The 15000-nt window shown below is 44.1% G+C and overlaps 1 protein-coding gene across 1 annotated transcript in view; it reads left to right on the top strand.

The window, feature by feature from the left end:
* slc5a10 (solute carrier family 5 member 10) overlaps positions 1-15000 on the top strand; it is a 91310-nt gene that overhangs the window by 47026 nt on the left and 29284 nt on the right. Inside the window, exon 12 of the mRNA XM_042104378.1 lies at positions 14131-14281. Within this exon, the coding sequence (XP_041960312.1) occupies positions 14131-14281 (151 nt within the window). The remainder of the gene's footprint in view (positions 1-14130; positions 14282-15000) is intronic.

Raw genomic sequence — 15000 nt, 5'->3', positions numbered from 1 at the left:
CTGTTAAAAACAGCACTCACTGGTGCACATATTCTTACTGTACTCTACCGTTTTTTAAATTGTCCTAAAATTGTTGAGAATTGCTTTAAAACTGTTTACCATGTTGTTAGTCGCTTTGGCTAAAAATGCGTCAGCCAAATGTAATGTAATGTGTGTGTTTGTGATATGTTTGCATTTGTTATATTTGTGTGTGTGTGTGTTTGTGTGTGTGTTTGTGTTTGTGTGTTTCTCTGTGTAATGACAGTGCTGATGTGTGTGTGTGTGTCTGTGTGTGTTTGTTGTGTGTGTGTGTGTGTGTGCGGGTTTTCTGTGTGATGGCAGTGCTGATGTGTGTGTGTGTGTGTGTGTGTGTGTGTGTGTGTGTGTGTGTGTTTCTGTGTGATGGCAGTGCTGATGTGTGTGTGTGTTTGTTGTGGGTGTGTGTGTGTGTGTGTATGTGTGTGTGTGTGTGTTTGTTGTATGTGTGTGTGTGTGTTTCTGTGTGATGGCAGTGCTGATGTGTGTGTGTGTGTGTGTGACGTCCCTTGGGATAAATGCAGAGACCAAATTTCCCCCACGGGATCAAAAGAGTATATATACTCATACTTATACTTATACTCTCTCTCTCACACACACACACACACACACACACACACACACACACACACACACATAAAGGTTCTCTCTCTATACTTACACTTATATATACAGGTGGCACACTCACACACAGACACACACACACACACACACACACACACATAAAGGTTCTCTCTCTATACTTACACTTATATATACAGGTGGCACACACACACACACACACACACACACACACACACACACACACATAAAGGTTCTCTCTCTATACTTACACTTATATATACAGGTGGCACACACACACACACACACACACATAAAGGTTCTCTCTCTACACTTACACTTATATATACAGGTGGCACACTCACACAGACACACACACACACACACACACACACACACACATAAAGGTTCTCTCTCTATACTTACACTTATATATACAGGTGGCACACACACACACACACACACACACACATAAAGGTTCTCTCTCTATACTTACACTTATATATACAGGTGGCACATACACACACACACACACACATAAAGGTTCTCTCTCTATACTTACACTTATATATACAGGTGGCACACACACACACACACACACACACACATAAAGGTTCTCTCTCTATACTATACAGGTGGCACACACACACACACACACACATAAAGGTTCTCTCTATACTTACACTTATATATACAGGTTACACACACACACACACACACACACTTATATATACAGGTGGCTGAAGTTTTCTGCTCCCCGGTTGGAGTTTTGCTGAGGGTGGCTTTGTTGTTTTTGTGTTCATCTCTGGGCTGAGGCTAGGTTTGGGGGTGAACAATTTGTTTATTCTTGAGCTGTCGGTATACTGGTGTATAAAAGAGCTCGGTCCTTGGGGGTGACATGAAGCCGTCAGGGGGTTAGTTTAGTTTGGGTTTTTCGGTATAGTTAGCGGGGAGTTTGTAAGCTACACGTGTCGTTAGTAGAGTGGTTATCTGTAGGCTGATTGGAGAAGCGCAGCTTGTATGTCTCTGATAGAAGGCCTTCTCGCCTATTGTGTGTGATGGAATAGGACCGTAGTCTTCGTTTTGTTTGGTGTGGTGCTTTGTTTGGTAAATTGTTTGGCTTATCTGTAATTGAATAGATTAGATAATGTCTTCCATTGATGATTTTGTAGCGGCTCCATCTGAGGAGTTGTTAAAACTTTACTCTAAGAAGCAATTGTGGGAAATTGAAATAGTTGGTTTGGACAAACGCTTGCGTAAAGATGAATTACTGGCAGCGTTGAAACAAGTGTTGGTAGATAAGAAAATTCTACCGCAGGTTGTATTGCAACCGAGTGAGCCTTCAAAATTAGCTATCTCTTCTGAAGATCTTTCGTTTGAAGAACGTAAAGTTATTATTGAGATGCAGCAGGCTCATGATCGGGAAATGGCAAAGCAGGCCAGTAATCATGAGGTCGAATTGGAAAAGCTGAGGGTGGCAGATATGGTACAGCAACGGGAGATGGAAATGGAGAGATTAAAACACGTGTAACGGGAAGCAGATTATAACTGTTGACCCTTGAGGCACACACACCCAACGCTGAAGGATTTTTTATAAAAACAGTTTTATTAAATCTTCTTAAAAATGGAGCGGTTCAGATACAACACAAACAGTTCACGACACAAAAATACATTACCAGTTGTAAGCAATTAAAAGTATAAGACCAGTATGAAAGAACTGAAGGGCCACAGAACAAATCAATAGCCCATGTAAGTTTACAGCCTGTTTACAGTATAGGACCAGTATGAAAGAACTGAAGGGTCACGGAACAAATCAATAGCCCATGTAAGTTTACAGCCTGTTTACGGTATAGGACCAGTATGGAAGCACTGAAAGACTACAAAACAAATCAATAGCCTAGCATATGTAAATAGCATATTCTAGCGCCCTCTAGAGGAGGGAGATCTCAGGCTATAATGCTCTACACAATGTGGGTATGCCTGACGGTGTGGCAGCGTATAACACAGCACACAATTACCATGTAACACAGCACACAATTATCAATCCTCACGGCAAACGTAAAGGGCCATACAAGCCAACAGTATCACGGTGAATCATAAGAGCACTGAACACCACGGCAACACAGCAAATTTAAGCTACAGTGACACTCAGACCAAACGGGCAATAGGCCCACAGAGACATAGAGCACTTAACAGCAATAAGACAATCACCAGATTCAGGATCACATAGCAGGCCTATCTAGCACCATGGGCAGCCGGACATAATAACAAGGCTAGACAACTGGTAGTATTTAGCTCGTACAAGGAAAAGGCTAATAAGGGCTATAGAGGAACAGTCCATGCACCACTCACGACCCAGCGATTTACTCCTCCACGTAGTAGCTGCTAGCGCTCGAAGCTAGCTAGCCTACTCAATGGTCGCCGCGGTGAACAGTCCAGACCCGACACTCCCAGTAGTCCTCTCCATATGGCACGCACTCGCTTTCATGACCCACACGCCTCTTCGTAGACACGAGCAGAGCTGTGGAAGGGGGGGGAACAGTGATCAGCAATCACACTGACACGAAGTTAGGCCACTCGCACAAATAGTGGTAGGCTACGATATGAGTACTTCCCTTTAGTGCAATACATAGAGTGCGTTGTAGGCCTCTCTTTCGCCGTCTTCCTTCGCTCGATTCAGCTGTCTCCGGAACTGCAGGGGAAAGGGGTAGAAATCAACGTCCACAACAGCCGCGATAACAGCCCTCTCACTCATAGAACGATGGTCAAGTTACTTCCCTTAACGTGGATATATTGAGTGCGTTGTATTCCGGTCTGTACGCCGCTCTGATAGAACGATATATACAGTGGGCAGTGCTTCGACTTGGCCAGCTTCACTCGCAGTCCGCGCGTGGGATCACGCGGTATCACGCGACTTTAATTTGTATTTTTCCAGTGAGACGCTGCAACAACCCAAACAACCGGTAGATGGCTCAAGTGAGCAGGGTGTCTCGTAAAAAGAAATGGAGCCTGGAAAACCCTACACAGACTTCACTACAGACTTTAGCAGACTGGTTTAGAAATAATGTAATAGCCAGAAATATGCCTGCCCTGCCCTAATAAAGAAATATTTGGTTAACTGCGAGTGAATCCCGTTTGCAGCCTTAGAGACGCAGGACAAATTAAACATTCTGGTTTTCTCCGAGTGCAATGATGATAGACAGACATCATTTGGACAAAATATAGAGTATTAACCTCCGTTGCTCAGCCAAATGCCTTCCTGTTACGTCCTGTTATCACGGAGTTACAGGCGATAAACGATTTTTGATGGTCACAAGTTTACTTCATTAGGGACTGTTCGTTATTTATTTAAGGGACTACCGGAGGAGTTTTGGGAGCATTAGTCCAAAAAGACGTGACCCTCCCTCGCCAGCAATACATTTTTCTATGACCCTCCAAAGTGATTATGAAAAAATCACTGTCAACTTTTTCCGGGTTTATCGCCTACTGTATTTTAACGTTTTCACATATTTGGCCATAAGCCGTTTATCATAGGCTATCACGAAACCAAACTACAAAGGCGAACACTTTAACAGGGGGAATTAATTGGGCATGAATCATGCTGAACGCTATTTCGCTACCTTAGAATAATAAGGTTCTATCTGCGTTTTGAGTAGGTACAACCGGGACGATTGAAACGGGGACGAATGAAACATTCCGGTTTTCTCCGAGTGCAACGATGATAGACAGTTATCATTTGGACAAAACACGGAGCATATTAACCTCCGTTGCTCAGCCAAATGCCTTCCTGTTACGTCCTGGTATCACGGAGTTACGAGCGATAAACGATTTTTGATGGTCACAAGTTTACTTCATTAGCGGTTTATTTTTTTGGATTATTAAAGAGTGTTTTTCATTTAAAGGTTTGACTTCGTGCTTATTCAGTAGAGCATTTAGTGCTCTCCCCAATCCCAGACGTTCACATTGCATGTTTGTTTGTAATGGATGCAACCGCGAGATAGGCTATGCGTTTGACAATGAGTTGTTAACAGAACCAAGACATATAGCCCAGCAGCAATCTAGGGACTGATCGTTATTTATTGAAGGGGCCACCGGAGGAATTTTGAGTGCTTCAGTTGGAAGTTGCATGACCCTCTCTTGCCTGCTAGAAATTGTTCAATGACCCTCCGACAGAATTGTTAAAAAAGACATGACCCTCCCCTGCCAATTGTCTTCCGCCCGCGCCACAGCCACACACTTTGTGATAACGTTCTTAAATCAATCTTTCCCGTGAGCTTGCATGCTACCAGTCCTTCCTTTTCAAATGTGTTGCGCCTGTTTGCACAATTTCACAAATAATCATATGTGATTAATAGTATGATAAATAATCCCTGTGCACGGGGACCGAAACAATGCATGCCAACTGTTTCCGTGTTTATCACGTATTTTAACTTTCCCCGCTGTCTTGCCGTTTTAATGTTTTCCCGTAGAATATCCCATATTTTAATACTCTCATAACAGCCCTGCCATCGGGCCTGTCTCTGTGTTGCCCTGTTGCTACCCCTTGCCCTTCCAACGAAACAGATGTCTTCAAATCATCGTTTTCCTTGCTTGAAGGCGAACTTAGAGTGATGTTAACCTATTTAAGTTTAACGGCGCGATTGTCGTGAGAGCACGATTCATTGGCGCTTGCATGTTCGGCCTTATGTCTACGTGCGCACCTGAGGCTACTCAGCTGCAAGAGAAATAATTTCCCCTGTTTGTATGTTCACTGCAAGTTGGCCTACCATAACTTACCAACTCTGCACTGACTGGCTATTTATATTTTTCTGTGAAATAAGCAAATGTATTTGTTCAACTTTATGAAGCAGAATTACGCATAGGGTACTTGGAACATAATACATTTGACAAAGGACAGATGAATGTTGCTAGTGACAAAATATTAACTTTCAGTGTTTTACGATGTCTTTGTCATGGGGAAGTGTTTTTCCCCATGCATTTATTCTAGGTTACTGTCAGTGACTGCCGTGAGAGAAGCGGGTTCTGTGTTTCGTTCATGTCAGTGACTGACGCGAGAGAAGCGGGCTCTGTGTTGTGTTGTGTTGCGTTGCGTTAATTTATTTTCATTGGGCATGCCGTGCCGTGCCGTCCACAGCTCTTCAGTTCTGACAAAGCCAAAATTACTCCTTTTGAAACAATGAGTGCAGGAAGCGCGTTTGTATGGTTATATTGCTTGACGGGGGGGATCCCAAGCAGCTTTCAGCCATAAGGCTACTTTGAGAACATTTCAATTCACCCGACACTAATATTCAAAATGTTGAAAACTATTTTGGCATAGCCTATAAAGCAGTTTAATTAAATGGAATGTTTGCTGTAAACAAACGAGCTACTTGGTGAGGCTTGGCCTCACAGATGCGCTCCTGCCTTAGATGGCAGGAAAAATCTTCACGATAGGCCTATTAACTAACCACCCGATTCACGTTGGCTGGGGGGAAGGGGGGCCATCAGACAATTGTGCCCAGTTAATCCGGCCCTTCCCCCAAAAAATCACACCTTCCCACCTCTGACAGTTTAAAAGAAGTCAAGAGGACTCCTTACTCACAGACCTATTCACAAACCTGCGGTTTTGAAATCCTATGCAGCTACAGGAGCTTCCAGTCGCGAGGAAGCAATTTTGCATTGTAGGCATAACTAACATGCAATAACGCCGCCAACAACAACCAAAACTAGGCTAATCATTGTCAACATGTAAATTAAATGTAACATTATTGTGAATCAAATTAAAATGTTCTCTTTTGCAAACGTAGGCATAATAACAGAATAATTTAATAATGTTACAAAGACACTACATCAATCCGTATGTTTCATTGGGCTACTAGGCTATTTGTTTTGCCTTGATTCATTTAGGCTAGGCCTTTTTATTCAGGGGCCATATTCACAAAGAATTTTAAGGCTAAAAGTAGCTCCTAACTGGCGAATTTAGGAGCAACTCCTAAAAATAATGGGCGTGTCACTCCTAACTTTAGGACTCCTAATTTTTTCACAAAAAGTAATTCACGAAGCATTTTAGACCTAAAAGTAGCACCTAAGTCTGGGACAGCTTAAGTCGAGAGGACTCCTAACTCACTAAGACCTATTCATAAACAGCTTTTTTGTGGCATTTTACGTTGCGATGTTTTGAAATAGCCTATGCGCAACAGGAGCTTCCAATCGCGAGGGAACAATTTTGCATTCATAAAAGGGATGCAATAACGCTACCAACAACAACCAAAACTACTCATTGTTAACATGTAAATGAAATGTAACGTTTCATTGTGAATCAAATTAAAATGTTCTCCTCTTTGCAAACGTAGCCTAGGGATATGGTGACAGATTCATTTAATAATGTTGCAAAGGTAGGCTACTGCATCAATCCATAGGCCTATGTTTCATTAGGCTACTAAGCTATTTGTTTTGCCTTACTCTTTATTCATTTAGGCTAGGCCTTTTTATTCAGTTATTAATCATCTTCCGTCCTTCACACTACTTGTGTAGCGCACGCATTCTCCGACCTGTCACCTGTCACTCATCATCGTAAAGGAGGTGTTTGGAATTCCCGCGTTACAATCGTCAGCCAATCAAGGTGGTCACTTCAGTCAAGCTCGTGCATGAGTAATGTCGTCATCCATAGCCACGAAGACTCACTCCTAGTTTAGGAGTTGTCTGAAAGGCTTTGTGAATAACTTTTAAGAGAAAACTCCAATCTAAAATCTTTAAGTGCGATTTAGGAGTAGCCTACTCCTAGTAGTAAGATAAAAGCCTTTGTGAATAGCCTACGGCCCCAGTTATTCATCATCTTCCGTCCTTGTGTAGCGCACGCATTCTGAGACCTGTCACTCATCATCGTAAGGGAGGTGTTTGGAATCATGCCCGCGTTACAATCATCAGCCAATCAAGGTGGTCACGCTTGCCCATTTACCCAAATTAATGGTCGAATATTACTGATGATCATTGTTATTTAAGAACATGCAGTGTGCGTAGGGTACCAAAAACATATTGCTCGTAAAAAAGCAGCATAACGCACATTCTGGCGGGTCTGTTATTTACTGTAGGCTGCGCAAACCACATGCCTTTATTTTTGGCAAGCCTGCATTCATTCATTCATTCAACCTTTATTTATTCTCGGAGGGTCATTGAGGGAAACCCTCATTTTCAATGACACCGAAATTACAGAAGCGAAGCAAAGCGCTCCACAAACAAGACAACATTCGAGGCCTTCTGTTGAAGAATTTTATATAAAGCCTGCGCTAACAGTAATCCTCCTGCCCCTGATAGGCCTACCACAGCTGTGGATAGTGTGGAATGTTCAAGTAATAACACAATCCAATGTGTGTCTCAATTGTCCCCCGCTGACCACCTCACACATTTCTCTAGATTTTGCAACGAACTTGCATGACACAATGCCATAAAATATGCCAGTTTTAGGACACAGAATAATGTTTGTAATGATACCAGGTAGGCCAGGTATTGTCGAAGGTGCATGGTGAAGTGAAATTCTTACTTTGGAAAATAAACATTTGCCGATATCATCGCCGATCATCAGAATATTGCAACAGATTCTGTGTTCTGGACTGTAGGTAACTTGTTAAGCCAGTGGTTATCAAACTTTTATTTCATTCCCCACTGATCAAGGGGCATGACTGATGATAGTGGAGATAACGTGTTATCCCAAGGCTTTTGCAAGTCAGCATCTTCGACGGTAGTCTATTAAAAATATAAGTTTTCGATGTCCCAAACGGAGAGTCATAGCCTACTTTATTGTTTTTAACGATCTCTATGCTACTCACAAAAATGTAGGCATGGGGACATGATGAAGTAGGTTATCCAACTGTCGTGTGTTAAATTATTGTGATTACGAGCCAGTGGTTTTCAAACATTATGCGTGACTCGGACATCTAACTAAATGCAACAGGCTCATATCGTCCTCGCATTCGCAAAATGAGGACCAGTGTTTTGTCAAATTGCAAATAGCTATTCGTTTTAACTATTTTTTATGATAGTAGCCTATACAAAAAGCACTTCATACTATCTTAATCTTGGAATATGGGGAGGGAAGTGGCGCGTCTGCAGTCAGCCAAATATGAATGTAATTCTGCGGCATAAAGCAGATGTAATTGTTTATTGTACAGAAAAATAAAAATGACATGTCAAGCAGTCAACTGACTACATTGCAGTCAAGAAGTAGGGCAAATTAATTTACGAAACCAAAACGTGGGTCATAGTTGTCTAAGCCTCTATTGCGTAGCCTGTTAAAAACGTCGCCAGATAGTATTAAATCGGCAACAACATTGTTTTCTGCAGAAGCCTACCCAAGGCTACAGATTAATTCTGAACAGTTATTTCTCTACTGGCTCAATTATCACACCACTGTTTTGATTTGCGTAGTTGCGTTAACCCCAACACTGACAATAATGTAGACAGCAAATTTTGATTTCGATTTTTGGTGTAGTCAAGCCTTAAGCCATACCCAAGTAGCCTAAATCGAGGTAATGTTTAATTATGCATGATTTATTTTGTTATTGAATTCGTAGGCTGGGATTACTCTCGGCAACAATTATGTAAGGGACGGCAGGCAGAGCGATGTACAGTGGCAGAGCGACGCACAGTGGCTGAAAGTGGTACTAAAGCTTCACGCAGCTTCACGCCGCATAATGCGCGAATGAAGTGGTCATTTGAAAGCGATGCCCACTGTAGCCTCTCCCCAGGTGCGTTGTGCGTTGCGTCTTCCGAGCCCCCTTTACTTCTCCGGGCTTCGGTGGTAGTCCTTGCGGGTGCCTACTGCCACCAAGAATCTCACAGTCAAAGGCTGCCATTGGCATTTTAAATCTTTCAACCACCAACTGCGCAGGTCTGCCATTGAGGGGCGATTGAATGCACCTGTAGAAGAGCACAACAAACCACATACACACCACAACGTAATCATACACTATTAACCAGCCCCACCCCCTACCAACAGTCAATGTTCCTGATAGCACATTCAGCCCCGTTACACACGCTCAACAATTGGAGGTAGAAAAGTTGGCACAGCACTATAAATTAGAAGTCGAACGTTTGATGTCATTGGTAATTTAAAGCTTCTGCCTAGATTTAATGAGCGAGATCCGGATGTTTTTTTCTCATTATTTGAAAGTATAGCGGATGAGTGTAGGTGGCCTGCCTCTGAGCAAGTGGTAATGTTGCAGAGTGTTTTCACAGGTAGGGCACAGGAGGCATACACTGCGTTGGCAATTGAGGATCGCAGGGATTATAACAAGGTAAAAACTGCGGTGCTAAAAGCTTTTGAGTTGGTTCCTGAATTTTACCGACAGCGATTCAGAACTTGGCGTAAGAGAGACAAGCAGTGCTATGTGGAGTTGGCTAGGGAACTCTCTTCCCATTTTGATCGTTGGTGTGCCTCATTAAATGTTAAGACGTTTGACGTTTGAGGTAATTGTTCTGGAACAATTTACAAAATGTCGTGCCTGACTGTATTGCCACCTACCTAAATGAGAATAAGGCCAAGACTATATCTGAGGCTGCAGTGTGGGCAGATGAGTTTAGCTTGACTCATAAGAGTTATCAGGGTGATTATCGTCTGAGTGCAGATTTCGGCCGAAGAGAGTATTCTGATGCGCAACGTCCGGGGAGATTTGATGTGCTGTCTCATTCGAAGGGGTTAAAGAGTGTCGCCCGTACTAGAGGGAGATTTGATGTGCTGTCTCATTCAAGGGGTTAAAGAGTGTCGGCCGTACTAGAGGGGTTCCCGATAACTCACTGGAAGGGGGAGTGCCCTGTTCTTAGGCAAAAGTCTAGTAGATATGGACCGGACAATTCTCCAGCGTCTGCGTTGTTGGTTAGTACAGTGTGTGATGAGGTTTCTCAAAGTAGGCCTCCTCAAAAGGTAAAACTGAATCCCAAAGTGGGGATAAAACCAGATTTTGTGACAGAGGGGTTTGTTTCCTTGTCAGGGAGTGAGGTGAAAAAGCCTATGAAAATTTGCGAGATACTGGATCTTTTGAATCGTTTGTTCTCGAAGGTGTTTTGCCATTTTCTCACGAAACAAGCGCGAGAAGCAATGTGTTGATTCAAGGGATTCGTTTACAGACTGTGTTTGTCCCGTTACACAAAGTGTCTCTACAGTCAGATTTGGTGAGTGGAGAGGTGTCTCTACAGTCAGATTTGGTGAGTGGAAAGGTGGATGTTCACTCTTTACCAGTGCAGCCTCTCGTGTGGCGAGGAGTTTATCCTTGTCCTCCTTTGTGTGTGTGTGTGTGTGTGTGTGTGTGTGATTGTGTTTCTGTGTGATGACAGTGCTGATGTGTGTGTGTGTGTGTTTCTGTGTGATGACAGTGCTGATGTGTGTGTGTGTGTGTGTGTGTGTTTCTGTGTGATGACAGTGCTGATGTGTGTGTGTTTGTTTGTGTGTGTGTGTGTTTCTGTGTGATGACAGTGCTGATGTGTGTGTGTGTGTGTGTTTCTGTGTGATGGCAGTGCTGATGTGTGTGTGCGTGTGTGTGTGTTTCTGTGTGATGACAGTGCTGATATGTGTGTGTGTGTTTCTGTGTGATGGCAGTGCTGATGTTTGTGTGTGTGTGTGTGTTTCTGTGTGATGGCAGTGCTGATGTGTGTGTGTGTGTGTTTCTGTGTGATGACAGTGCTGATGTGTGTGTGTGTGTTTCTGTGTGATGGCAGTGCTGATGTGTGTGTGTGTGTGTTTCTGTGTGATGGCAGAGCTGATGTGTGAGTGTGTGATTGTGTTTCTGTGTGATGGCAGTGCTGATGTGTGTGTGTGTGTTTCTGTGTGATGGCAGTGCTGATGTGTGTGTGTGTGTGTGTGTGTTTCTGTGTGATGGCAGAGCTGATGTGTGTGTGTGTGATTGTGTTTCTGTGTGATGGCAGTGCTGATGTGTGTGTGTGTGTGTGTTTCTGTATGATGGCAGTGCTGATATGTGTGTGTGTGTGTTTCTGTGTGATGGCAGTGCTGATGTTTGTGTGTGTGTGTGTGTTTCTGTGTGATGGCAGTGCTGATGTGTGTGTGTGTGTGTGTGTGTGTGTGTTTCGGTGTGATGACAGTGCTGATGTGTGTGTGTGTGTTTCTGTGTGATGGCAGTGCTGATGTGTGTGTGTGTGTGTGTGTTTCTGTGTGATGGCAGAGCTGATGTGTGTATGTGTGATTGTGTTTCTGTGTGATGGCAGTGCTGATGTGTGTGTGTGTGTGTGTGTGTGTGTTTCTGTGTGATGGCAGTGCTGATATGTGTGTGTGTTTCTGTGTGATGACAGTGCTGATGTGTGTGTGTGTGTGTGTTTCTGTGTGATGGCAGTGGTGATGTGTGTGTGTGTGTTTCTGTGTGATGGCAGTGGTGATGTGTGTGTGTGTGTTTCTGTGTGATGGCAGTGCTGATATGTGTGTGTGTGTTTCTGTGTGATGGCAGTGCTGATATGTGTGTGTGTGTTTCTGTATGATGGCAGTGGTGATGTGTGTGTGTGTGTGTGTGTGTGTGTTTCTGTGTGATGGCAGTGCTGATGTGTGTGTGTGTGTTTCTGTGTGATGGCAGTGGTGATGTGTGTGTGTGTTTCTGTGTGATGACAGTGCTGATGTGTGTGTGTGTGTGTTTCTGTGTGATGGCAGTGGTGATGTGTGTGTGTGTGTGTTTCTGTGTGATGGCAGTGGTGATGTGTGTGTGTGTGTTTCTGTGTGATGGCAGTGGTGATGTGTGTGTGTGTGTTTCTGTGTGATGGCAGTGCTGATATGTGTGTGTGTGTTTCTGTGTGATGGCAGTGCTGATATGTGTGTGTGTGTTTCTGTATGATGGCAGTGGTGATGTGTGTGTGTGTGTGTTTCTGTGTGATGGCAGTGCTGATGTGTGTGTGTGTGTTTCTGTGTGATGGCAGTGGTGATGTGTGTGTGTGTGTGTTTCTGTGTGATGGAAGTGCTGATATGTGTGTGTGAGTTTCTGTGTGATGGCAGTGCTGATGTGTGTGTTTCTGTGTGATGGCAGTGCTGATGTGTGTGTGTGTGTGTGTGTGTGCGTTTCTGTGTGATGGCAGGGGTGATGTGTGTGTGTGTGTGTGTGCGTGTGTGTGTGTGTGTGTGTGTTTCTGTGTGATGGCAGTTAGGGTTGAGCTGTTATCGTCCATTGTGATGATTTACCGACAGCACAATGGGAAGCCACCGTGGTGATGCCACGCCCCCACATTACCAGATACCACACCCCCACATTACCAGATACCACGCCCCCACATTACCAGATGCCACGCCCCCACATTACAATATACCACGCCTCCACATTACCAGATGCCACGCCCCCACATTACCAGATACCACGCCCCCACATTACAATATACCACGCCCCCACATTACAATATACCACGCCCCCACATTACCAGATGCCACGCCCCCACATTACAATATACCACGCCCCCACATTACAATATACCACGCCCCCACATTACCAGATGCCACGCCCCCACATTACAATATACCACGCCCCCACATTACCAGATGCCACGCCCCCACATTACAATATACCACGCCTCCACATTACCAGATGCCACGCCCCCACATTACCAGATGTCACGCCTCCACATTACAATATACCACGCCCCCACATTACCAGATGCCACGCCCCCACATTACAATATACCACGCCTCCACATTACCAGATGCCACGCCCATTACACTACAATATGCCATGCCCCACAAGTGTGTTTGTGATTATGTGCAGGTCTGCATGGGCTAATGATTGTGGTGATATTTGCAGTGTTGGGGTCTGTTGCACAAAAGCAGAATTAAGACATCCGGGATAAGTTACTGAGTTGCGCTCAATGAATCCAAAACAAGAGTGTACAGGCTTAATTGGTTGCACAACGAGCAAGCCAGGATGAGCAGACACGGATCCATCAAGCCAAGTGAAACCTATCCTGGATAAGTGCGCGCACACGGCTCCCTCAAATAGACCCCGCCACCGATCACAGATTCACTGATTCACCATGCCAACTAGAGCGGCTTCATTGCTTCTTCTACGGTGTGAAGTAGGTAGATAGCCTTCTCACAACAGCAACAAACAGCAACACCTCTGTTAAGGAGAATATTGCAGCTAGTGTCGCAACCACCACGCGTGAAATGGTTAGGCACTCCCGTGACGTCACGTTGTCGCATGACAGGTCGGGAATGGCGAGTATGTAAAAGTTAATTAATGATCACAAACGTTTAAATAATGACAGTGGGTCTAGATATATGTGATAACAATGTGTAGTGGGCAGTGGAATAACTATTGGTTTCTGTTTGTGGTGACTGCTGACTGAGTTAAGGGATGAGATTAAATAGATCCTGGAACTTAGCCTGGTCTGGAGCAGACTAGCTCCACAGAATAAATCGCCATGGTAACTTATACCATAACATATCCTGCTGCCCCCTATCCCGCGTTTGTGCAACTGGATCACGGATAAATTGAGCCAAGATAACCAAGATATCCCGGCTAAATCCCTTATCCTAGTTTTGTGCAATAGGCCCCTGATATGTATTTTGTGTGTGTGTGTGTGTGTGTGTGTGTGCAGGCCTGCGTGGGCTCATGATCGCAGTGATGATGGCAGCATTGATGTCATCGCTAACCTCCATCTTCAACAGTAGCTCCACCCTCTTCACCATGGATATCTGGAAGAAGTACCGCCGACAGGCCAATGAGAAAGAGCTGCTGCTTGTTGGCAGGTATCTTGCCATGGCAACGTAAATATGTGATGTCTTTATCATGAACAGGTGATGATGTAGCATCATGAACAGGTGATGTAGTGATGATGTCTTTATCATGAACAGGTGATGTAGTGGTGATGTAGCATCATGAACAGGTGATTTAGTGATGATGTAGCACTGTAGTGATGATGTAGCATCATGAACAGGTGATGTAGTGATGATGTAGCATCATGAACAGGTGATGTAGTGATGATGTCTTTATCATGAACAGGTGATGTAGTGATGATGTAGCATCATGAACAGGTGATGTAGTGATGATGTAGCATCATGAACAGGTGATGATGTAGCATCATGAACAGGTGATGTAGTGATGATGTCTTTATCATGAACAGGTGATGTAGTGGTGATGTAGCATCATGAACAGGTGATGTAGTGATGATGTAGCATCATGAACAGGTGATGATGTAGCATCATGAACAGGTGATGTAGTGATGATGTCTTTATCATGAACAGGTGATGTAGTGGTGATGTAGCATCATGAACAGGTGATGTAGTGTGTGTGTAGGATCGTAACAGTGATCCTGGTGGTCATCCGTGTGGTGTGTGTGTGTGTGTGTGTGTGTGTGTGTGTGTGTGTGTGTGTGTAGTGTGTAGGATCGTCACAGTGATCCTGGTGGTCATCAGTGTGGTGTGTGTGTGTGTATGTGTGTGTGTGTGTGTGTAGGATCGTCACAGTG

The sequence above is a fragment of the Alosa sapidissima genome, chromosome 9 (genome assembly GCF_018492685.1).
Source record: "Alosa sapidissima isolate fAloSap1 chromosome 9, fAloSap1.pri, whole genome shotgun sequence".
NCBI classification, from domain to species: Eukaryota; Metazoa; Chordata; class Actinopteri; order Clupeiformes; family Clupeidae; genus Alosa; species Alosa sapidissima.
The sequence above is the reverse complement of the archived record's forward strand: the minus strand, read 5'-3'. Positions and strand labels throughout refer to the sequence as shown.